This window comes from Cyprinodon tularosa, unplaced genomic scaffold (genome assembly GCF_016077235.1).
Source record: "Cyprinodon tularosa strain WSP-4 unplaced genomic scaffold, ASM1607723v1 ctg690, whole genome shotgun sequence".
Taxonomy (NCBI): domain Eukaryota; kingdom Metazoa; phylum Chordata; class Actinopteri; order Cyprinodontiformes; family Cyprinodontidae; genus Cyprinodon; species Cyprinodon tularosa.
In genome coordinates, this window is record NW_024039441.1 from 199,745 (window position 1) to 225,375 (window position 25,631).

The 25,631-nt window shown below is 34.6% G+C and overlaps 1 protein-coding gene across 2 annotated transcripts; it reads right to left on the reverse strand.

The window, feature by feature from the left end:
• Window positions 1–4,401: 4,401 nt before the first annotated feature.
• LOC119771852 (alpha-1,6-mannosylglycoprotein 6-beta-N-acetylglucosaminyltransferase A-like) lies at window positions 4,402–25,389 on the reverse strand. Of its 2 annotated transcripts, none has more exons than XM_038268034.1 (19): window positions 25,243–25,389; window positions 23,056–23,158; window positions 21,567–21,657; window positions 20,829–20,894; window positions 19,708–19,920; window positions 18,307–18,383; window positions 17,919–18,008; window positions 17,627–17,692; window positions 16,972–17,148; window positions 13,391–13,560; window positions 13,108–13,236; window positions 9,782–9,915; window positions 9,530–9,663; window positions 9,281–9,424; window positions 7,913–8,059; window positions 7,676–7,789; window positions 7,509–7,583; window positions 7,256–7,413; window positions 4,402–6,298 (listed from the first exon to the last, which is right to left on the reverse strand). In XM_038268034.1, the coding sequence occupies exons 2-19, from the start codon at window positions 23,146–23,148 to the stop codon at window positions 6,097–6,099; spliced, it is 2,280 nt and encodes a 759-aa protein (XP_038123962.1). In that variant the 5' UTR covers window positions 23,149–23,158; window positions 25,243–25,389; the 3' UTR covers window positions 4,402–6,096. The 2 variants fall into 2 exon arrangements, with proteins under 2 accessions (XP_038123962.1, XP_038123963.1); XM_038268035.1 differs by having other exon boundaries at window positions 23,056–23,169.
• Between the last annotated feature and the right edge of the window lie 242 nt (window positions 25,390–25,631).

Below are 25,631 nucleotides of genomic sequence, written 5' to 3' on the forward strand. Positions count from 1 at the left end.
TGTTCTTTTACCTTTAAGGTTGGAACATGAAAAATAAGACAAGAAAATCCAGAGATATGACTACTGACCTCAACCAAATTTACCAGCTGTGCTGGTTTCTGCTTACTTGGAGTCCAGTGTCAATTTATGAATAATTTGGTACAATCTCAGAAGGCAATAAGGTTTAAAAAGGTGTGAACTTTTATATCATCCCCTATGTTGATGGGTTATTCTTGTATTAGAATACTGCACTGAACTTTTTTTATTGCTACTTGAAATCCAATTATTTTTTCAGTTGCCTGTTTTTTACTCACTGTAACAGCAGAGATGAAACTTGAGAAACTTCAGCACAACAACAAAGATCAATCAGCTTGTAGAAATGCAATGTTCTGTGTTCTCTATGTCTAATTTTATGTCTGTCAACCCTCTCTTCAGCCAATCCCCTCCACTGTTGTTATATTGTCTGTAGTACATGCAATGAACAGAATGTAAAAGCAAAGCAAATACTCTGTAAATATGTTTATTAAACTGTTTGGGAGTATAGAGCATATCGTATAAAGTGCAGACTGGTCATAGCTGCATATTGTTAAACATGTTTTCTTTGTAGCGTGAATATGCTGTAAATGATGTCTTGAGTTTTACTGTAGATTATTGGTGAAATGAATGACGAGTTTTACTGTAAGTTGCTGCACTGTGGGTGAACATTGCTGAATGGGTTGAGGCTTAATCTGACTGCACTGTCCAACAAAAATCTTTCATACAGCTGTTTTAAAGTCACTGATATTGACAAAGAAAATTTAATTATTTACTGTTCAAACAATCCTCACTCTTTAAATGCAAATATACATATTTATATTGAGCTATAAATGAAAATTTGGAGCAGTTTTGTCCTGAAATTAATTTTGAGCTCATTTAATGTGAAAAAGGTAATTTTTCATTTTAGGTGGTTCCTTTGCTCAATTCAAAAAGCATTGACTGCCCCCTTATGGTTATTCAAAATGTCACAATAATCCTATTCAAACCACTGAATCCCATGCTATCTAATATTTTCAGCTGAATACAGTTATAAAACCACAGCATCAATGCAGTTATGAACAGGCCTAAATCCACTATATGCAGTCAGCTCTGAGTTGATGTTATTAGTGACATGTAAAAATTATATTATCTTTAGTTCCACTGTGTAAAGAACATAAATAAGCTGCAAACTGAAGGTGTGAATCAGTTCACATCAGTTCAACTCACCAACAGCACACTGATTTGTAATGTCTCCCACATCCCTACTAACTGCATAGAAGACAATCTTTACAGTCGCTTCTCCAGGTCAAGCACAGGGTTTCTAGATGCTGAGGAAAACCCCACACTGCACAGGAAAAACACTCCCTGTAAATCTCAGCACCTCTGGAACCTACGATGCTAATCTATGATCCAAATATATATATATATAGTACTCTTTGTGGAGATATCTCATTGACTACAGTGAAAATATTGTACTGACTACATTGTACAATTTGTGCCGCTGGCTATTTGAGATATCATGGTGCAGTTTTAATCTAGAGTAAAGGGGGGCATGAACTTATGCTTATACCTGATCTATTTTGCTCATTTAGCAAGCCATTGTAAAAAAAAAAAAAAAGAAAAACAAATAAATAAAAAGATGATTAGAATGTTGGCACCAGAATCCCTTCTACCTCTCTTCTTTGTATATTGTGTTTTTTTATGCCACTTCATGTTGGATCATTCATCCTTTGATCCGTATTCATGTTAAAACAGAAACATAATGCTTATCAACTATTTTGTAACAACTTAATCCCTTTTATTTCTCTCTGAGATCTGAATCTTCTTTAAATTGCCAACATATCTGAACTAAAAAGAAAACATGTCAGTTGATCTTTATCTTGTTTATTTAGGCATGCTCTGTAAAAGTTTAGATCTTACATTTAACGATGCAGAAATAGAATATTCTTTCCATTGAGTTTCCTACTGTTTTAAAAGCAATACAAGCTCTTTTGCCATAGGCTTTGCATGGGGTGTTAGAAACCCTCAGGTGTCAGTGGTTACAAATGCTTTACAGCCACACATAAACACAAATGTATAAATTATTTTACAAAGAAAATGTGTAATGGATCATTTGTTAGTGTAATAATGACCTTGATGGTATTACAGAAGATGTGTACACTATTTATGTAAAAGAAAATGTAGGAAACATGCCTTTGTTAAGGAGAGTTTTACGATACCGAATAAAATAGTTTTATTTTTTTTTCCTGAATAATCATCAAAGCGCTGAGAGATGTGGACTTTTTTTGTAGATGCATAAAAATAATAAAACAGACTAATAAGGTAAAAATTGGGAACATCTATGACAACATGGGATTTTTAAAATTTGACAAGAATGAGCAAAGCATCTAATTAAACAGTTTCAGTAACAGTATCCTGTTTACGGTAGCTCCGAATCTCAATGTTAATTTATCGAAATTCACTAGCCCAACTCAGTTATGCCCAACTGGGCTCTTGCTGTCAATTTGCATGTATCAGTCTGTCTAAAACCTGATCAAAAACTCAACAGGACTTGAGGAAAAAAAAAATAACAAAAAAATTGTTTCGCAGCATTATCTCCAGTGCATACTGTAGTTGGGGTCAAAATGAACAACTAGCATTAATAGCTTAACATTTTTTAAATAAGTTTTTACAATCATTTGTTTCAACAGCTCTTACTCTGAACACACTGCGAAAACGGCACTTACTCAAAAAAGGTGCAAATTATGTCAGAATTATACATAGCCTATTGACCAATAGGTGATGTGATACAGTTGGTGCAAAAGGAAGTCTTAACTTCTGATTAGTGATCATGACTGATTGCACCCTTTTATATACTGAAGGCATCTACTTTTTAATTTATTTTAATGCATATTTAACCAAGAATGTGCTATTGAGATTACTAATCTCTTTTTCCAAGGAAGTTCAAGCCATCAAAGCAACACAGATTATTACAATTCAGTACATTACAATTTCATAATAATTTTAAAAGACTATTTAGAAACCATGGATCTCAACAAGAGTTTATGTGATAAGAGTTTAAAGTGGCCTATTGAAATCAGTTCCTTTAATTTCCAGTCTTTTTTGTAAATTGTTTCATGTTGTAGGGGCAGAATACTAACATACTATCTTGCCATTTTCTGTGCAGACATTTGTTGAAGATAGTAACAGTCCTTACCAATGTCTGGAAAAAAAACCCACCATCACTCATATATAGTGATGAGAAATCTGTTAAATGCTTCAGACGAGACCCAGTTTACATCAAGTTTAGCGTTGCCCATGTGGACAAGACAAATACTCCCTGGTTTCTACTTTCACAGCCAGTAGTAATGCTACATTTATCAAATTGAATAGAATAATAAAGTAGGACGACTACCACATTTTTTTAACTTGGCCTCAAATTCGTAGCTATATGATTCAAATTTTGACCTCAACCAGATGTAGAATGCTGCCAAAAATTAACAAAAAATATTTTAACAAAAAAATTTCAATAGTGGCTTCCCTTAAGTTCTGGCCTTAAGCTTATTAGAACATTTGTTAACTTTGATCAGTTTTTATTTTAATGTAAGAACCAGAGCACCACAAATGCTGCATTCATTTATCCCAAACATTCAACCTGAAATACCCCAGAAATGTGAGGCAAATCCGTGCAGCATGATGCAACCCAACTTCTACATTCAAGATGGATGCTACTTGCATCAACAGTAGTTAAACTTTCCTATTTTGACTGATTTTAGCAATTCTTATTGTAGCAATTCTCAGCATTAAACAAGTCATTGAGGTACTGTTTGTGTTAATAACACGGTGGGTTCCAAAGGTTTGCATAAGCCTAGAATTACATATAAGACTTTCTTTTTCATTGATATGGCTGAAGCAGTGGCTGTGGTGCACATGGAAAAAATAAGGATCAAATTGAAAATGAAACCCATCAAACAGTTACTAAATGAACACAACAAAATATTGTGTGTGTGTTGTTGAACTGATATGAATCCTTGCAAGCCTCTGGAGCTCACAGAGCAACATACTTAAACTAGTGTACCTTACTCTTTGTAAAAGAAAAAAAAAAGAAACTGAATTTTTGCCAGCTCTTTATTAAAGTGACCTTGTCACATACTATGATTTTGTGAATTTCTAGTAGCTCACTGGTTGCGTACAAAAGCTTTCCAATAAAATGATGGTGCCCTGCTGGCATTTAATATATTATGTGTTTTACACTTGGTTCTTGCACCATATGTTGGTAAAACTAAGCATTTACAGCATTTATAAGGCTGTGTGACCAGAGGTGCGCATGGGCAAAATGAGTAAACAAGGAATTATTGCAGCCATGCAAGTTATGTGTGTGTAAATTCTCAGTCATTTGGGTCATGGCAACCACAGAGCAAGCTCTAATCAGAGGCAAAACTCAGCTTTTCTTTATTTTGTCTTGACATCTATCCAGGAGTCTTGCACTAAATGCAAGTCATCATTTATCCAGCTGTGAGTGGGATAAGAAAGAGGAAATATATAAGACTAAGTGTGAAAAAGCTATAAAAAAAATAAAATAAAAAAATTGGATGCAGAGAGAGATAAGACACAAGTAGAACTTAGAATACACTATAAGTGTTGATGTTCATGCAAATAGCAAGCTGCCAAATTGAAGGCATGAGTAAAAACTGCCAGCAGATGGTGACAGCGTACAGCATGTCTGCTGATCACACACAATGGACAGATTGTCAATTTGGATACTGCAAATTGTAGCTTCTATCTAGTGCCTCTTCTTTCACCCTTCATAGGGTCAACAGTGAGAGCACCATTGTGGGTAGGAAAATATATTTTTCTTCTTTTATCTGTTACCCATCAAAAACTTTTTGCTAAATTTGGTCCAAATTATAAAAATGTATGAAAATAATACTTGTGTGTACCTTGTTTACTAAACTAAATACAACAGATCTATGAACTTTTAGGATTTATTAGACATCTCTATGGATCTACAAGTTAAATTTTTATTGTTTTTTACTCTGGATGTTTGAAAATTAATGAAAAGTTCTATAATACAAAAGACACAAATTCTACTTGAAAATCTGCATATTTTGAAGTATCTTAAATTAATTAACCTATCTTTAATAAATTAACATTGGGAGAAAGACACAATTAAAAGTTTCACCCTCAAAACAAAATAAAATAATAATCTTTCCATGCATTTAAGATGAGATTGATTTATAATGCTATTTTTTGGCACAAATCATTTCCTTATGTTAAAGAGGCAGTAAAAGGATTATTCGCTCCACAATATTGGCAAACTACCCAAATAAGCTTTCTTGTCACCTACAGTAAGGATATATTTCACACCTTTTCATCATCATCCTCATCAAGTCTGAGTTACTCTGTCCTGACAACATTGCATTAAGTGAGCAATGGGTTTAAGGGTTTTGTATTATTTCCTTAATGTCAGAGATTGTTGCCTGCTTTTTCTTTTTATTAGAACAGAGTCCTTAAATGTCAGCAAATAAAGTTAATTCAAAAAAGTACTAAAGTCCAAGACCAATATTTTGTACACTTTGTTCATTTAGTGTAAACCCAGCAGTTGATGCTAATGAGCAGACTTGTTTGTACCAAAAGCTAAATCCTGAGTATTGCAAGCGCTATATATGCAGTCATTAAACTGTCACATTACCAAGAGAATTGAAGATCATTTTAAATAAATACTTGAAACAAAAAAGGCAAAGGTAGTTTGGAATACATACAATACATCTATTGTGAATGAGTTGCAATCCAAAAAAAAAAGAAATGCAAGCATCTTTAGCTGCAGTGCCAACATTAAAATAATGCATAACAACCAAGATGGATGTTTTTAAATTAAAACACAGAAGACAGGCTGTATGTGACCCATAAGATAACACAGGTTTATCTTATTATAGTTATTTTTTAATGTGTGTGTCCCACTGTCAGGGATAACAGACTTTGTTTAACTCCTGAAGTAATCAGTTGGTAAACTCTTTATTTTAAAGCTTCAACTTACAAAATACCAATAATGTAAACGTGGAAACTCCAGGTGGAAATGCCAAACTGACATAATTCAAAGGTGATTTGTTCATTCTTTAGCAGCTATATACATGCCTTACACAAGGCTACTTGGTCCTTGATGTAGTCTCTGCAGGGGCAGATGCGATTAAGGGACTGGTCAGATCTGACACAGCTGTAGAGCAGAGGATCCAACTGGAACAGGCAATGATTACTGGTGCTGTTGTAGGCTGGGTACACAATGTGGCCATCAGAAAACTCTGATGTTTGACAAGCTATATTTTGGCTGCAAATGAAAACAGAAAAGTTTATTAAATAAATTATCATTCTTATTTTTCTTTACTTACTATTTCTTTAAAAAAAGAAATCAAATGACAGTGAAATTGTAACAGGACTAAGGTTATACTATTATTCACATATGCTAAGTTTCTGAAGCCCTTATTAGAATTTAAAAAATATATCAAAATAAATCGCTTTCGATCTGTAAATTCAAAATCAAGAATTATTCTAATATGCTTTCTCATAATCTGAACAGTTAAATATTAATATTCATCTTATGTATGAAACAGGTTAGTGCTGCTAAAATTCGGTTTGCTTTAAAAACATCAGGTTTGGAGAGCAAAACAGAGGTTTATTTAAACAGCTCGGATAAAGAGAATTAAACCAACAAAAACTGCTAAAAGGAACTGATGAAAATATCTTTGGCCTTTATTTGAAAGCAGCGACACTTTCTGAATGTGTCAAGTTTCAACAAGTTTTTAGGAGTATATGAAGATAAACGCTGCCACTACGCTCCGGAACAACGCTTTCTGATTACCAGGGGTCTTCAGAGTTCATACCTGACCAGCAATTCTGAGATATTTATTGTGTACACTAAATCCAAATGAAAAAAAAAAATTGTAATTAAAAATAAAAACACTAAAGCCCCTTAAGTTATGTTCCTGCATTTTTTCTTGTTTGGCGGTAAGTATGTCAGCCCCCCACAGCTACAGCTAACCTTTACACGCAAAGAAAGATGGAGAAATATAGAACACTTCTTTTCTAAAAACAAAAAAAAGATTCCCTGTGCCCTAATTACATCTAAAACTCCTTAGTTAAGTGTTGAATTGGCACATAAGTTGTAATTGCATCCATGTAAAATACTTTTAGTCACTTAAACATATTTAAGAACGATTTAATCAACTCTATGTTGATGTTCATCTCACTAGGAGTGTGTGTTGTAAACGTCTGTTCACATACTCACTTGGCGAGAGTTTTAGCATTGTTTAGGTATGGAAAAAATGTAGGTTCGCAGATCAGCCCCGTGCTTCGACATGCCTGTTTACACGATGTACCTGCCTCTGCTACCACTACTTGGAGTGCACTCAGGGGAGGCCAGGGTATAGAAGGTGAGCAAAAGTCCTACAAGCAAATGGGGAGGAAAAATAAGATTCTTAAAATAAATATAAATATATCACATGATGCTCTGATTTACCACTATCCTAATCTTTTCAAACCTGCTTTTCAATTAAGACATTAACCCTCTGGAGCAGTCCTTCACAAGTAAACTCATAGGGAAGGTAGGGCTTTACCTAGAACATACAAGTGTATTAAAGAGAATTATTTCAGTATGTTTTTCCAATCCAGTTTTTCAGGTTTGCATGGTAGACTTTAAGATACTCACAGTGCTGTTGAGAATCCCAGTGATAGCTCTCTCCACATCTGTCTGGTTAAACACATCTACCATCCACACATAGGGCTCACCTATGTCCTCAGCATACGGGTGCTGAGAGGTCACCTTCAGAAATAAATCAACCAGAAAATATTCTAATTAATATTTGAATAAATGATTATTTTCTTAAATTTTTAAGGTGGTGTATTAAAAAAAGTTCTTTAAATAACAGAAAAAAAAGAAAATTACCTCTCTGATGGTGGGCTTTCCTTTGAAGAACTCAGTGTTTAGTCTGCTGTGTGGTGGTTTTAATCTGGGGTTCAGAAAAGCGCAGCCATTGGCTAAGGCTTCCAGAGGGGCGGGTCCTTCATATGGGAACGACAACCCAACAAAAACCTACAAAACATTGGTAAAACAAACAAGCTTTATGGGGTTTGTAACGATTAGTTTGACATACTTCTTGGTTATGACCACATGGTGTCAGCAAACACTAGCAAAATGAGTATCAGGAGACTGCATAACATTTTATCCATTTATTCTTTTCATCTGCAGCAGAAATTTTCTCCAGCTGACGAAACAAAGGAAGATACATATGCTTTTGTGAGTCATTTTGGTAATATATAATATGGCTGTCCAATAATAAATGTTGAAAAGGCAGGTTGAACCCTAGCCAGGTCATCAGTTCTTTGAGTCCAAGCCCACACAAGACAAAAATAAAATCTTGCAAAATGAAAGCCTAATGATAATTTTGGTCTCTGATCAGTCAAACACGAATGCATTTAAACTGTCAGTTGAAACCATAGAAGATGCAAACTCCACAGAGAAAGACCCCAGTTTAGCTAGAACATATTTCTTTATTTAACTGTTGAGACCAATAAGCAGTTTGGACCAAGTATATAATCTGTTCTCCAAGCAACATGTTCACTGCAACTAAAATAAATAGTTTTGATAACCAATGGGAAAAATATAATCTTTCTTGGAAAAATAACTTTCATATCTTTCCTAAATAAAATCAGCAAAAGCTACTAAATACAGTCAAAATATTTGAAATATGTTTGGACAGTTACTCACAATATTTTTAAGCTTTGTTAAAGATAGTTGTCTTTTTAAAAAGGTTTAGCTCTAGTTGATGAACAGTGTGAGAATACATTTTTCTGCTGTTTACATTTTTCTTTGACTTTCAAACAGCTGTCTATTCCACCAGCTTACATTAAAAGGGTTTAACAGCAGGGACAGCTTTATGGACTTTCCCCTTCTACTTGAGATTAAAGGCCACACAAGCCTTGGTGTATTCATACATATCTCAAAAAAGAGATTTTTATTTTATTTTATTTTATTTTTAAGGCATCTCTATAGAAAACAATCGCAATTGTGCTTTAAGACACACAGAGCAACAATGAGCCTCGTCAAGGTAACTAAATCTGTCATTAACAATAAAAAACTTTCCCTGCTATTGCTAAAACAATAATAAAAAAAAAGGTATTAAAAAAGTGTACTAAATCAGTCCACCTCTATGGCTCAAGGTCTGATGGTGGAACTAGCAAAGACTAAAAACATTTGCCTATCATTGCTTCAAGAGATGCAAAAACCTTGTATTACCTTCCATCAAACACTTACTTTGCTTTGTCTCAACAGAGTCTGCACATCAGTTCCTTTGATAATCCCATGGTTTATCACATAATTTGGAATCAGAGTACTGTTGTCGACCGTCGCATGGATTTCAAGGTACTTGTGAATAACATCCAGATAAGACTCTTTACCCTAAAACAACGGAAGGAACAATAGAAGCCTGATATACACAAAGCATAGTATACAAGGACTTATCTTATTAGACACTCTCATAATTCAAGCAGTTTCAGGTAATACCTCCCAAAATGTGGCACTCTTCCCATAAACAAGAGCCTGGTTTTTCTTCTGGGTGGAGCTCAGTTTCTTATCCTCCTCCTGGTTTAACTGATGTTGCACCACAAAGCCGAGGAATGTGTTGTCTGGTGTATGAGCTGTTTGGACAAAGCAAGGAAACAGACATCATTGTGGGAAATATACTACAAATAATGATGAGAGGCGATAAAACAAAATATCAGATTCAAGTTGTAAGGGTGAGAATCAGACGCATACGGAACATGGTGTAGAACTGCATGGGGAACATATCGAGGCTCCCAAACGGACTTTTAAGGTCGTGTCTTTTAGCCCAGTCTGCATGATTGAAGTCTGGTTCAGTGCCAAAAGAGTCCAGCACACGGATTATACACCTGTCAGACACACAGACAGAAATGTTCGTAATAAAAAAAAATCAAATTTCATCTTTTATCAACCTATTTAAAGCATCTTAATGGATACACCTCATTATACGTGTAGCTCCAAAATTAAACCAAAAACTGAAGAAAAAAAAAAAGCTTTCAACACCAAACTGTGAAGTGTGTGCTCTCCATCCGTCTCTACTTACCTTTAGACAGAGCGGCTAAATTTGGTACAAACACCAAATTAGACCGTTTTTGTTTTTGTTTTGTTTTTTTTTATTCAGAACATCACATTCATCCTGTAATATGCAAAAATAAATTTCTTAAACTATTACCTACCAAAAGGTTTTAACCCTACTAAAAATAAATGTGAACTGTTGATATATTTTTTGCATGCGTTTCTCTATGTCAGACATTAATGAATCTTTTAATTAAAACATTAAACATATATTTTTACCTGTGCAAGGTTATATTTTTAGTGGGATTTTTGTCTGTCTGAGTACAGGATAACTTGAAAAGTTATGAATGGATTTTAATGAAATATCTACCAAAGCTGCACCTCAGTCTGCGATACAAACCATAACATTTTGGTGATAATGCACAATATGATCCAGGTGCAGGATTTATTTAAAATGTTCTTTAACATTATTTGGCAGAACAACCAGTTCCTCCCTTAACCACATGGTGGCAGCAGTGACTATTGACAGCATCAGCATCTGACTCGAAAAAGTCCAGGTATAATAACATAGGCGTAGCAATAGGTGTAGGTCACAATATGGGGTAAAAATCTACTACTTGGTTTTAGTAGTATTGTTAGAATTTTGGTGATTTTCTTTTTTATATATTTCGAGAGCCAGTATATTCATCCATTGCAATTAATATAATCATTCTTATTAATTTTATACATAAATTTGTCTTTGAAGCAAAAAAAAAGGATATAGAAGTTTAAGGTCCTATTGATTAACTCCCTGTTCCAATACTGAAGCACGTTCAGATCCTTCAACTGCAGAATATTGGGATTAAATCAGTATATATTCCAGTGGTACAGTTTGTTTGAATAGGATTTATTCAAAGGCCAAATTACAGCTGACTTCCTACAACCTTTAAGTTTCTAACCATGTTAAAATTAACTTAATTTGCAGAAGTGGAACTCATTAGGCTCGTATGTACATCTGTCATTATCATAAACCTTTTGTTATGTATTCACTTTGTATATACTCATAATAGAAGAGAAAAACTTATAGAAGTGCAAAAAGGTTACATCACAGGATTAGTGGAGCTGAGCATTCCTTAGGCAGGCACTAGTTTTTAGGGAAACATTTTCCCAATCTATTCATTGAGCAGATTAAGGATGAGCACAACTTTAAATCCTTCTTCCACCCACACACTCCTTTTTTGATGAAAGGTTAGCCGTGTGCACAGAAAGGAAAGGGAACATCTGTTAAACCTGTAAAATGTTGAAACTCACCAAGGACATTCATACTGTGTGTGTTTGATGCAGAAGCTAACCTATTCTATTTGTAAAATTGCCTTTACATCTCATTTTCTTCAGATTTTCTTCAGATTCTTCTCTCCTTGCCTTTTTGTTTTACTTTATTCTAAAACCAGCATTTTTTCCTCTTCTTTTCAGTTCTTTTATCTCCACTGGGTGTTCCCATTGTTCCTTTTTTTTGCTAGATGTCTCATCATCTTGACACCCCCCTTTTATACCTGAGATCCTTAGCTGACTTGAAATGTTATGGTATCAAACATCAGCTCCCTGTTATTCTCCTCTCAAAGGTGAAAATTTACACATCTCTCTGTTTGCAGACATTTTCAACAGTTTTGGCATCTAACCCATTCAAATGAAAATTACCTGCAAATAAACACCCATATAGGAATGGACCCAATATTTATTTTGAGCTCATTTTGAATATGTCCATCTTTGTTTTTTATTGACATATTTTAGTGAGATGGGACCCTAGTTCATTTGATCTTGAATTAATCTTAACTTAAATTGTTCAAAGAAAAAAACTATTCATAACATGGCCGAACTGTTTTCCCTGTGGTTTGCTTTGTATGTATTAACTAAGGCCTATTACTGTGCATACTGGTCACTAGGGATGCATTTACATAGAATAAATAACATGTGAGTTTACATGCTGCATAGTTAGATTTATGGCCTCTGAGGTCGCTGAAACATCTAATGATTTAGTAGTGTCCAAGACAATTGTTCTTATGATTGATTTTCAAAACGCAAATTTAAACCTTGTAATCACCTTTACTTTTGCACAAGTTGAAACAAATTCACAGCAGGACTCTGAGTCATGTTGTACTGAAAATACATATTTGACTGGAGATTTTTACCTTTACAAAAACATACAGTTTCAGTAGTTTGGTTAAAATGACCAAAATTGATTACATTGCCCATATGGGAAATTAGGTGAAGTCATTAAACACTGTTAAACTCTTACTGACCACTGAAAGAGCTTTAGACTAGGGCTAGGGTTATTGCTTAGAGTTATATCAATTATACTCAAACACAACAAAATACAAATTTGAAGTAGCAACTTAGGTTAAGTGCCATAGTCAGGAGCCATCATCTTATAACAGAGGAAGCTGTAATGAATCCCACAATCGTTCAATATCAGAATAACTACTCTTCCTATAGAGCCACAGTTGACATTGGTTATACCTGGACAACTTATACGGTTACAGAATTTTTTTCTCTATTACACATATGAAAAGTGAAACAGAATTAGGGACATAAATTAAATGTGCCAAGGAATCAATTAGTCCTATAGCATCCTGTGTTTATCCATCTCAGTGAAGGCAGATTGTGTAATTCACTTCTTCACTTATTAATTTTTTTAATCTGATTAGAGGTGCATGTCAGTATTAGAGATTACATCAGGTTATAGCTTAACAGTTAAAGTTAAAGAGGATAATTTGATTTACCCATGACATCTTACTGCAAACTTACTTTCTGAACCAGTTAAAATTAAGTTACTGATTAATTAAATAAATCATGACTGATCTTTTTTCTCCAACAAAGCTCATCCTGCTGATGATTATTTGATCAATGATTACTTGATAAATTATATATGACCAGCAGCACCAAGCTGCTGTTGTACCTTCCCCCTTAAATCCATTGGAAAGGTGTTTGTGCATAAAAGGAAATGCCAGAATAATTTAATCAATGCGGATAATTATTGTTGTACTCACTTGTATTTTATCCATGATGCTTTAAGTACAGACTGAATTTGTCTAAGACCAATTATATCCGTGTAGATCAGGTCTGCTTCAATTTTTGGGTGTTGAGGGGGGCAGCCGCCTATCTGAATCCCAAAAAACCTAAAGAGAGCAAATAGAAATGTAAAGCTGCACAGGTTTATGTATGATTGAAATGAAATTTGATCATTTTAAACAGACTTCAACATTACGATGGCCATATGTCTGCTTTTGGTTACAGATTTTCTTCTACAGAGGTCTGCAGATGAAAACTCACATCTTAAGGCTTGGTATGGAGGCCGACAGGTGAAGATGGTGACCCAAAACATGAAGTGCAGATATCAGGTCACTCCACTGAACCAGCTCACCGAGTGGGCCTCCACTGAAAGCATTGTCAGCTATTTTCAGACCTGCTTCTTTTGTAAGCACACCAGGATGCACAAGTATCTGAAGAAATGGGTGGGGGGGGGGGGGTTAATGGATAGGAGAAAACTTTGAATTTCTGTCAATATCTCCCTAGATTCTGTTTTGTCTTTTCTGTCAAAATAAAAAGCTTCCTGATCAAAGTGATGACTCATTGCAGACAGTGAGAACAGCTGTCCTTCCACATTAATTCTACAGCCCGACTTTTCTTGGAAGAAGGTTTTACTTTTGTACATATATGAGTTTATTTTCTTGACTTGGGTGTAAGTGGGATAAAAAGGTTTTTTAAATGAAGGATGAAAGCATGTTTAAAAACAGCCTCATAGTACAGAACAAATGCTAAATTAACAATAAGTCTCTTTTAAAATAGCCGTTTATAAAACTTTACAACTTACAATTGCAAAATTATAGGAGAAAAAAAAATCTGTCGGCTAGAAGAAAATTAATTTCGCTAACATCATGACAGGCAGCTGCTAAAAAGGACTATTGAAGGCTCATCTCTCTAAAGATGCACTGCGGACGGAAGAAACCCGGTCATGGAATTTTGCTGAGAGGAGTTGTTTTAGGAAGACACCAGTATAAAACCCAAGAGACACAATGGGCCGGATTTATCAAGATCCAATTTTGCGTGCAGTAATTTGCGCTCGCAAACTGGAATTTTGCGCGAGGGGCTGAACCATGGTTTGCGGGTGATTTAACAAGAGTGATCGCGTAACTGGTGGAAGGTGCAAAACTGTTGGAGACGCCCTATTTAAATGATGGTTTTGCGCGTTTTGTGGTTTGCGGCAAAGTAGTTTGTAGTCTGTACAAACTAGTGCATTAAGAAATTTAAATCCTACAGTGACCCCCAACAAAAAAAAAAATAAAATAAATAAATATATATATATATATATATATATATATATATATATATATATATATATATATATATATATATATATATATATAAATTGGCAACCTTTATTCCCTAAGGTGGTATGTGCTGCAGTAAAAAAAAACAAAAAAAAAACAGGTGTTTTGTATTGGCCTGTGACTGTGGATGAGATCCCCGCAGCATTTGGCACGTTGCTCCACAGGCGCAGGGGGAGAACTCCGACCCCGTCGGACAGCACTTCTGAAAAAACGAGATTGGGAGATCCCAGCTCACGCTGCAACCGTACGCTGGAATGACCCAGATGCAAAAAAGTGCAATGTTGCAAGGAGTTTTGATATCTGGTATTGCGTGGATCCTCCTTGTGGCTGGCTCCAAATCCATTCGGAGTTCCTCCAACAGCTCCAAAATGGCAATGCTGGATAAACGATATGTTTTGATGATCGTTTCCTCGTTCATTGCAAAAATATTCACACGGAGTGAAAAAATGCGTTCTCTGCGTCTCCTTGCTTTATTTCCATGTCTCCTTCTTGCGACAATAACCGCTGCCATGTGTGCGCAATTACGCATACAGACCATTTGCACCTTCTTTTGAAACGTGTTAAATATAGAGTCAGATACCGTTAGCAAAATTGCTTTCAGGTTTGATAAATCACTTTGCGAGTGCTAAATTAATATATTTACATGTTCTCCTCCCCCAAGACGCACTTTTGCGTGTAAACGCCCCATATTGCATATTCATTGCAGAAAAAGTACTAAATGGATAAGAGGCGCTATTTAGCACGTTTTAAAGACCAAATCCTTTTAGCACGCTGTTGATAGATCAGTTTGTACATTTTTTTAGCGTGCGCAGTGAAATAGCTCACGTTTTAATACACGCAAACCTTTGATAGATCCGGCCCAATATGGCATTAGCTCTGCAGGAAAGTGATTTTACCCCAAGTACCACATGCTTACAACTACACAGGTAAAAAAAAAAAAAAAAAAAGTACCGCACAGCAGAAAATAAACCATAGAGGAATTAAAATATTCCATCATTTTTACAGGAAAAGAGTTTTTGTTTAACATAGTAAACTCTAATGGAAAGAGAAAAGGTCCTTGCAGAGTTTTCTGCATTCATGGTTCCAAGAGAGCACTCTTGAGACAATGGAGAAAATTAAGAAATATTTTTTTGTACTCATTACATTTCTTTTAATGAGTATTTCCTTTAGTATAGATAACCAGGTGAATTATTTTTTGTGCTTTTAAATAATATATTGCAAGAGATTTAAATTGTTTCATTTTCTTGTAACTGTGCAAAGTGAGAATGTATTTATTTTGTATTTAAACATGATCAGTGATTTATTACCTTATTTTGAATTTAATAATTTTATGTAAATTATAAATTGTCTCAATGATCATTTCACAGACAATTTACATTAAACGACATGTGGTTTAAAAGAGAGCTATTATGTGCCTTTTAATATAAAGGTTGGCATATCCCATTAAGCTTTACAGGAGAACTTACAGCTTCAGGCTTCGGTTACTTTTTCCTTGCTCATATAGTTAAAGGAGAAATTCACAGAACAGATAAAAGGAAACTTTTTTTTTTTTAGGCAAAGTAGTTCCAGAAAACTACTAGTGTTGAAGACAAGGAATTTAAAGGAATGCTTTAAGTTTTGATGCTTAATACATTTGTTAATGGCACATAGATTTATGTAGAGTAATAGCTCCAATGGGAAATGTACATCCATCTATGAGTAATTGGAATAGCTTCCATATTAATATCATTATTTAAGTAGTTTAATTGACCAATTCCCAATCTAGACCTAAGATAACAGCTATCAAGCACAGTTGCTGAAACCAGATACTGTGGGGCCGTTTTTTTCTTTTTCTTTTTGTTCAACCAGGGGTGGTGATGTATTGCATTTTATTCTTAAAGTACTGTAAGTTTTTTTTTTTTTTTTTATCTACATCACCTTCAACACATAAAGATGGTAAAAACTTGGACCTACAGTGAGTGAGTCAGTGAGTGTGCCGAGAAGACAATGACAAAGTGATTATTAAGTTAATAATTAAAGATGTCTAACAAAGTTCATGCATCAGGCCCCCTAAAAATATTTTGATGATCTGAAACAGATGAATTAAACTTTACTTGGATGATTTCAATCCATAAGAATGATCAAATATTTAGACAGATTTATGTCAAAAGCTTCATAATGGTGTCCAAAAGTGTGTGGTTGAGATGCAGTTAGCTAAAAAACAAAACCAAATATGATTTTGGGTGTTCATATTTTGATATCTGTCTGTTAAATTAAATTTATTGAAATCACACATTCAAACTAACGCATCTCCTCTGAATCTTTTGATTAATTTAAAGTCAGTTTAAATATTATTTTAATGACAACTAGAATAAAGATGAACATAAAAACATACATCTCTCAATGCAACTGTAAAGAGTAAGAATTAAATATAAAATTAAAATATGAATAGGTAGCAAAAAAACCATTTTCAATGCAAAATCAGACTTCCAACAATAAATTTAATTGCAGACAGAATTACGAATGTATACTTTTTATTTGTACCTGTTTAGCTCTCCGCTCTGTGAGGTTGTTTTTGGCTGAAAGAGAATGTCCCGCCTCCAACCAGATCTGTTCCATACTCTGAATTCTCTGCTTAATCCAAAGGAATTCGGTGTTGTTGTGCAAAGACTGGTGTAGACCTTCAAAATGTTTGCGCACCACTGCATGCTTTAATTCTGGCTGAGCAGAATGAAAAGAACAGTTAAACAGGTCATTAATTCAGTCACTTTCATTTCTATTTATATTTACATTTATTCACAACCAATACATAACAAGTATAAATTACCCCAAATATCAATATTACCATTGAGTAAACCAGACCTCAAAAACAATCAATTTAAAATATGAGAATTAGTTGTTTATTTTGATAAAGATAGCTTCCAATGTTTAGACCATGCAGTTTTGTTTTTCGCCCTGTAAAGCCTTTACACAGTTTCAGATTAGTTTATGACGTAAAAGTTATTTTTTGCCTCCTAAATAAGTGGGAATCAAATGGGGAAAAGAAAATACTTTCCAGCTCAGACTCACATTTCCCTAAAATAGTTTTTTTAATATTATTCTTTTTTAGAACACCTTTTTAACCAGTAAAATCTGAACAATCATTGATCCAATCCATGGACCAAAAATGTTTCCTGTAGTCGTTGGCTTTTGTATTTACCTGTTTGGTTACTGAACTGACTGAAGGGACGACTCTGTGTGAAAGAACAGGACACCAGGACTCTATCTTAACATGACACACACACACACACACAAAAAAAACAAGACATTATTATTCTGAATTTTCATGCTAGGAGAAATAAATATATGTAATACCATTAAAATTTTACTCTTAGAATAGTGTTACATGAATCTTTAAATGTTTGTGCAATAAGGAATGCATTTCTCTGGCCAAACAAGGCCTCATTTCCTACACTATTGTTTCTAAGCATTTATTAAACGCTGCTGGGTACCTCGCTCAGGTAGATGAGGAAAGAGCACAGAGATCCATTTACACCGTAACTGCTGTAGCAAGGGTCTGTTTGCCACATGTCCTTCATCCACTGTTGCCGCAGAAATCCACGGGGCAACAGAACACAGACATCAGTACATAGTATATCATTATATAATATCAGTATATAATATTTTATTTATTCTTTTAATTAAAAACATTTGCCTTGGATATTTGCAATTGCTATCACACATTTAAAATCAATATCAATGTGCACTGCACAAGGGAAAATAATTAAATGGGAATGACTTTGAAACATGAAACAAAAGCTATCAGAATACTGAAATTATTATGCAGAACATGTAAACAGAATGCAATAAACTGGAATAAGAAGAATCCAACTCATTTACCTTGATTTTCCCCTTACAATCTGGAAACCCATCTAAAGGTGGCAGCGGGCAATATTTATCTTCTGAGATTTCATCCTCTAAGAAAAATGTAAGGGAAAATTTTCTTAACATTTCCTGGCTTTATATGTGGTGTGTTGAATTGGATGGTAGCTAGGGCATGGAATAAACTTTGATCAAACATTTATATACATACACATTATTGATTTTTTTGCATATTTTTTTTACAGTTTAGAAAGTGAGCACATGGTATTACATAGATAATTTACATGCAGACTAATTAAAGTTTTGTTCTCTTTCGGTTTGTCCCATGTACATCAAATAGTATCTAAATCTAATCCCAACAAAATCTATGACAGGCTGTTTAAAATTCCCACTATCAAATCTGACTGAGATTTAACCGTTTCATTAAGAAGCATTGGAACATTTTTCAGTCCCTAAATGTGCAGAGATAGTATAAGCATACAGTTTATGCCATCATGACTACCCAATAAATTGCACCTGTTTTGGTTGTTGAGCAAATGGAGCTTGAACATGTAAGAGTGTCATCAGGACTTGCAGGGCAGTTAAACTTTCAGACAGACAAGAACAAATGAGACAACTGAAGCTTAAGGTTCAAGAAGGCCACAACTCTTTAGCCATATTCTTTACATGGAGGTCATCAATGCAAATGCATAATGCAATTAAAATCTGAGTTCCTTTTATCTGACATAAATCTTCACTCTTCAAAGACATTGTTAGAGACAGATTCACTCTAGTGAGCATAAAGACAGCATATTCTTTAAACTCAGTGCTTCACATATTTCAATAATTTAATCTGTAAATCACTTCCTGCTTAAAAAAAGAAATATCTTAATATCTTATCTGCACTTAAACATATAGTAGAGGATTTTGGCGAATTTTTGAAAAGACCCACCTTATTCAATTTAAAATAAAAATGCCAAGGCAGAATCCTGTACCTGCTCCCGAAAAGTAATTAAACACGTGCAAGAGCATGCACAAGCCCATTTCTCCTTGTGCACGCTCTGTTTAAAAGTTGATGCTTGCATCACTCATACATTCCACTTTCCCTAAGAAGATTCGCAATTTTTCCACTATGTCAGACTCACCAATAAATGAAAATGGGGACGAGCACATAAGACAGCCTTACATAAACATATCACCAGAATGATTGACAATTAGGAGGACCATTTATTTTGATGATCCACCTGGAAAAATAACATCCTCCACTATACCTTTAAGTATAAATTCATATTACCTACTTTATTATTTTTGTTACCTGAAATGTGAAATTTAAATTAACAGCATGAAAGTTTGATTCCATGATGTCTAGAGAAAAGTTCTCCTCTGTTGAACCAGTAAAAATGTTTTCTCTGTGCATTTCATTTTTAAGTTAAACCTCACCGGCTTTGACTTGTTCTTTCTTCTCTTCCTTCATCAGCTGCAGCTTCAGGAGTTCCTCCAGTCGAGTCACTTCTTGCTGCAAATGAACTTTATCAGCATGCAGCTCCTTTATCATGTCATCCTTCATTTGACCTTTTGCCTTCTCTGCCTCCATTTTCTCCTGAACAGCTTTTATTTCCTCTTTGTAGCCTTTAAAACGCAGCGACGAGGAGACTGGAAGAGAGAGGGTCATCCTTCTGCTTTAACGTGGTGAAAAAGTGGCTGACATTTCTGAATAGCTCTTCATACCCAAGTCCCAGTTCTCAGGCAGGAAATATTTCCAAGGCTAGGTGAAGACAAATCATCTTAATGATTCAGTCAAATCTATGAGATGCATCATCCTTTAGCTCATCATTTACCATCACCTTGTCAGAGTGCTTGATATCAGAAACCAAGGGATAAATTGAGCTCCAAGAAATATAAGATTGTATTTTTTGTTAAAAAAAAAAAAAATCATATTATTGCCTAAATATCCCATTTAAGAATAGTTATTAAAATTTGTCTTTTATTGCAATGGCTCTTAGGCCATTTTGATCCTCTTTTGCTTGAACTAGGCTCTTAATCTAGACACCTAAGTGTCAAGCTAGGTTCTTTAAAAGACTAAAAGGCAAATGTGCACAAAATTAGGTAAAATAATAATAAAAGAAACATAGAATATCTAAATATCTTTAAAGCAGACATTTATTTGGAAAAAAATTTGTTTATTAGTAAAAAAGAATAGAATAAGGAATGATTCAAGCTTTTTGAAAAGTTGTCAGACCAATATCCCCTTGATGATTTGCTCTTCTTTAAAAAACATTGCATCCAATTAAACACAGTTTATTTATATGTTAGCCGCAAGACATTAAATGTATTGCATGGGTGTTCTGCCATTGGAAAACAAAATCATATAGAGCTGACTTGTTTTTGCAAGCCCATTAGAGAGAAATCAATCATCATTACCTCAAACAGACAGATGGTTGATGTCTCACTGGCTGCTTTTTGCATGCAGAGTCTATGATAACATTTGCATCAAATTTCCAACAACAATGTTGGCATAAAACTTGCAGTAAAGACATTTTATCCTGAAATAGATCTCTTACCTTTATCATCTGACTCAACAATGTCAAGTAGATCATCCACAAATGCCACAAAAATCTTCATCACATCTAAAATAGAAGGAAGACTTTCAGATTCAACAGATAAAATTTAACTTTAAAGCAAAATAAATACATATATGCATCATACATCTAAATGAACACATTTTGGACACCTGTGCATCACATAAGAGGGAATTTGTGTTCAAAAGCAAAATTTGAAGGGAGGCAATAGAAAAACAAAGCACAATTTGAATCAATGTGCACAGCCTTTTTCAGAAATGAACCAAACTAAGGTTATAACAGTACACAGCCAGGTTTGTCGTCAGAAAAAAACTCTACTGTTTTATTCCCTTGTTCTTTCTTACAAAGAGCTGTCGATTCTCTTGCGTCTAAGTGCCAGTCTAAAGGGGAGTAAGATGCCCTCAATGTAAATTGATCCACTTCCTAATAAGCACTTAAATATGCTTAATCAGTCTCCATTCATATGACCTCCTCTGTTGAATTGGGATAAATTCAAAGTAATGCAAGTAAGAGCTGAGTGCCTGAAAAACGCTCTATATTAATGTGCTCCACTCCTGTTCTGTGTTCTCTAGTTGCCAGGAGGGAAAGTATTTTAGTTGTTTCGATTATTTTCTTCCACAAGTAAGAGAATATGGTGTTGACACCACTGATTAACACCCTTTTTTTCTGTTCGTTTTTTCCAGCCTGACCCTTCTTATTATCTCACTGCTCCTTTCTCACCGTGGGCCTTGCTTGTTTCCAGCCACACTTTCCTGTTCTGCCTCGGTCTGCTGTCAGGAGTTGCACTGCTGCTCCTCTGGTCAACTTTTGTCTGAAAACCAAAAAAAAAAAAACATATTTCGGTAAATGCTTTAATCAGCACATAAAAATATAATTGAAATTTTCTTATTGTGGTTGGATATTTCTAACATGTGTCATGTGCTCTTACTCTGCAGACTTTACACAATTTTCACCTATACTCATAATATTGCTATACAACTCTCATTTTTTTTATTTAACATAATGCATTTCCAAATTTCTGTTGACTGTATCTTTTGCTATATTTTGCACCAAAGCAAATGCCGCATTCATGGGAAACACAACTTAGCAATAACTCTTTAAATCTAATCTTTTCTTTTTTTATTTGACATATTGAACTGATCAACAATAACCAACTCTGTTCTCCCCGACCTGTTTGTTTTCCTTGGATCCATGATGTTGTTTGATCACTAATGCTCTCCAACAAACCTCTGAGGCCTAAACAGAACAGCTAGATTTATACTTTATACAACTAAGGTTAAATTACAGGAAGGTTGTTTCCATTTTCGGATTGACTAGTGAAAGCAAGCATTCATAATTTCCTATTCCGGTGGATCAGAATAAAAATGTCTGAGAGTATAAAGTCAGATTGAGGTTCTGTGTATAAAATACAATAGATGCATGAACAGAAGGGCTTTCTGCAGAAGTCCATTTCAGTTAATTCTCACACTATGCTCATTAAATAGAATAAATAGAAACTGGTCAATGTTTTCTGATGCCTTAATTTTTTTTCTTTCTTGAAACTAATGAAAACACATTTAAGATTGAAATATTACTTCAGACCACCAACGCTTTACATTTATCGAAAAGTATGTTTAAAACCAGGAAAAAAAATCTCAAGTTAAAAATGTACTTTTAATATGATAAAAGAGGCTCTGCTAAACACCTCTCTGTCCACCACACTTTTATTATTAGTTTTTTCATCTGTAAAAAAAAAAAAAAATGAAAAGCATGTATTCTTGTCTTTTCAATTATGGAGAATTTTGTTGTTCTGTCACAAGAAAATATATTAAAGTTTGCTGACAGATGTGAAGAAGGTGAAAGTGTGGAATTACTTCTGACAGTGTGCTGTATGAAATGGTTGGGTTTATGAATAAAAATACCCTTTATAGAAGAAAAACGGTTTCAGTCGACTACTCACAGCTGGAATAAATATCAACCCCACATTCAAGCATTCGACAATGCATTCTTAAAGGTGAACATGGGGTTTTAATAGCTTTGCTTTAGCCCAATTATAATCTCCCTAGTCTGGTTCAAATTGCTTTGCAGAGATGGTTTGAAGAGATCCTCACAGTCTTTAAAATCAATAACTGCAATAAGTACATTTATAGCATCTACAAGTAGATTTTTGCTGTGATGAATTATAAGTCCCCACCCCCAAAAGCCAGAGAAAATGGATAAAGATACATACCAGAATAAAATATGGCAGGATGAGACACCACAGGAAACAAATGCCCAGGAGCAAAAACACTGGTCTTTTCAGGAATTGCTTTTGTTTTCTCATGATTAAGAAACTGCAAGTGATGTGCAAGTGAGAAATGTTAGTTCATGAAAAATACCCTGTAGATTAAATGTCATGTTTTCTAAAAATACAACTTTAGTACGGTTACTGTAAAGACATAAGTATGAGTGAACTGAGAAAAACTGTCAGATCAGGTACGATCCATCAACTCGGAACTAAAAAGATTTTATAATAAAACATTTCTGCGGGTCAAATGACATTAACCTTTATAATTAAAAGTGAAAAAAGAAGAAAATGAAAATGCCTGAAAACACAATTTTCAACCAAGAACATGCACACAATCAAAAAACGACATTATATATACATGGAATGAACTTATCTTCTATAGTGACCCTAATGAGTTATGCATCTTAAAAAGACTGCTTTAAGGAAGGAAAAACGTATTTTGGAATCATATTTTTCATTAATTCAGACACAAAAAATATTCTATTTGTAAAACATTGGAAAATAAGAACAGCCAATCTTTGCCCTTTATGCTAAGCTGGATGGGATCAATGTCAATAGGCAAATAACATTCCTATGGTCTTTTATTTTGCCATCTAGTAATAGATATACAGTACTTAGAAACAGTTGTGTCAGGTTGATATGGTGTAAAACCAGAAAATTCAAAGAGAGGGTTTCTGCAGACCTCTGCTCCTTTCCTGGCCCTGTTTGGAGTTTCTGCAACACTTTAAGTGTGGTAAGAACTCTACTGAGGTTAGTGAGAATTTAGAAGAGGGTGTGGAAAAATGTGGACAGGGGTGCAACATGTACAGACGAGGGTACAAAACTTTTTTAGTCTTTAAAAGAATCTATAATTTACCACAAGAGTGTTCCTCTGGGCCCACTACCCTGCATTTCCTAAATCTGTTGCTGCTCCTGCCGACCCATTACCATCCCAGCATGCTATTAAGTTATTCAAAATCCTATTAATAAACAATTAATTTAAATATCATGGTTTCATGATGATATATTGAGGATAAGGATTTTGATCTGCAGTGCAACAGAACATCATTTGGAGACCTTTTTCTGTACTGGCTTCAATTAATAAGGTAATGTATTCCTACTGTAGGTTTAAAAAAAACTCTAAGACACAGCACAAAAATCTTAAAATTAAAGCATTACCTTTCGCCATTAGTGTTACTCATTAGAAGCTCCCTTTAAAGAGCAAGACTTTACATGACTGCTTAAATTTTAAATTTTCGACTTTGAATTTTTAGATTTTTGACATCTGGGTGCATACCTGAGTATCAACTACAACATCCTATTGTTTTCAAAAACGTATGTTGATTTCAAAATCCTATTTCACTTTAAAAAGAAATCCAAGATGGATTATTCCATGGTACTCTTGTAGTTGTTTTTAGCAGCGTTTCTCAGTCCTGGTTCCCAGGGCTCAGTGTCCTTCACCTTTTTCCCCTCCTTTTCTCACACCTCAAACAAATGGTTAATTAAGGGGCTTCTGTATCACTTGAACATGCTGAGGGAAAAGGCAATCATTTGAATCAGCTGTGATGGTTACTTAACTTGAACCCCAATTTCTCATACCTCTTATGTTAAATTGAGTTGCAAACATTCCAATGCTTCTGCTTGAAATCACTTGGATAAATGTATCCTTAAAGATTGGTTATGATATCTTTTTTTTTTAACTTGTTTGCAAAACTTTTGTAATAAAAAAATTCTCCTGCATTGCTGCCTATTGATTCATTTTGGGGGGAAAAAATGGGAGTGTGGTCAGAGGATATAATGATGAACCACCTGAGACCTGGCAGTCCACTCAGAAGCCACTTTAAGATCTGTCATAATCAGCTCCCCCACAGCTGTGTGCTGTCACACTGATAAACTAACGTTTGGCAGTGAGGTAGATTATTTATTTGTTGTGATCCTAAAATGGTAAGATATTCTTTGCAGTGGGGTTAGGAGCCTAAATATGACTGATTTTATTCAGGTATGGTGGAATGGATAAAAGATCATGTGAATGTCATCTAATGTAATAAAGAAAACTTAATTTAAATACTCTGGGAGACATAAAGTCCTTAACTGTCTTTAATACGCACTGCTAGATATAGTCCCACAGCCAAAAACCCTTAAAACACCTACCTTCAGAAGTTTTGTCAGCTCTTAAAACTCCATTGAAATTTGGCACTGTGCTCAGTTTGTTTCAAAGTTTCATGATCCAGCTCCCTTTAAATCACAGGACAGTGTTCAGGCAGTGTTTCTCAGGCGCAAACCTTCAGCACATGTTGCAAAAACCTGACACTGCTCTCTTGCTTCAGTTTTCTCACCAAACCAGCTTACAGTCACAAAACCAGTTTGTCTTCATAGCAGAAACTAGGTGGAAAACCTGCCATGTCAGCTTTAAGTGGCTTAAAGGCTGCTTTTAAATTTAAGGTGTTTTCTTTTTCCACACACTGCCTTACCAGATATATTCATATGTTTTTTGTGTGAAAAAGAAATGATTTGTCTGATGTTACTTTATTGCAAAGTAG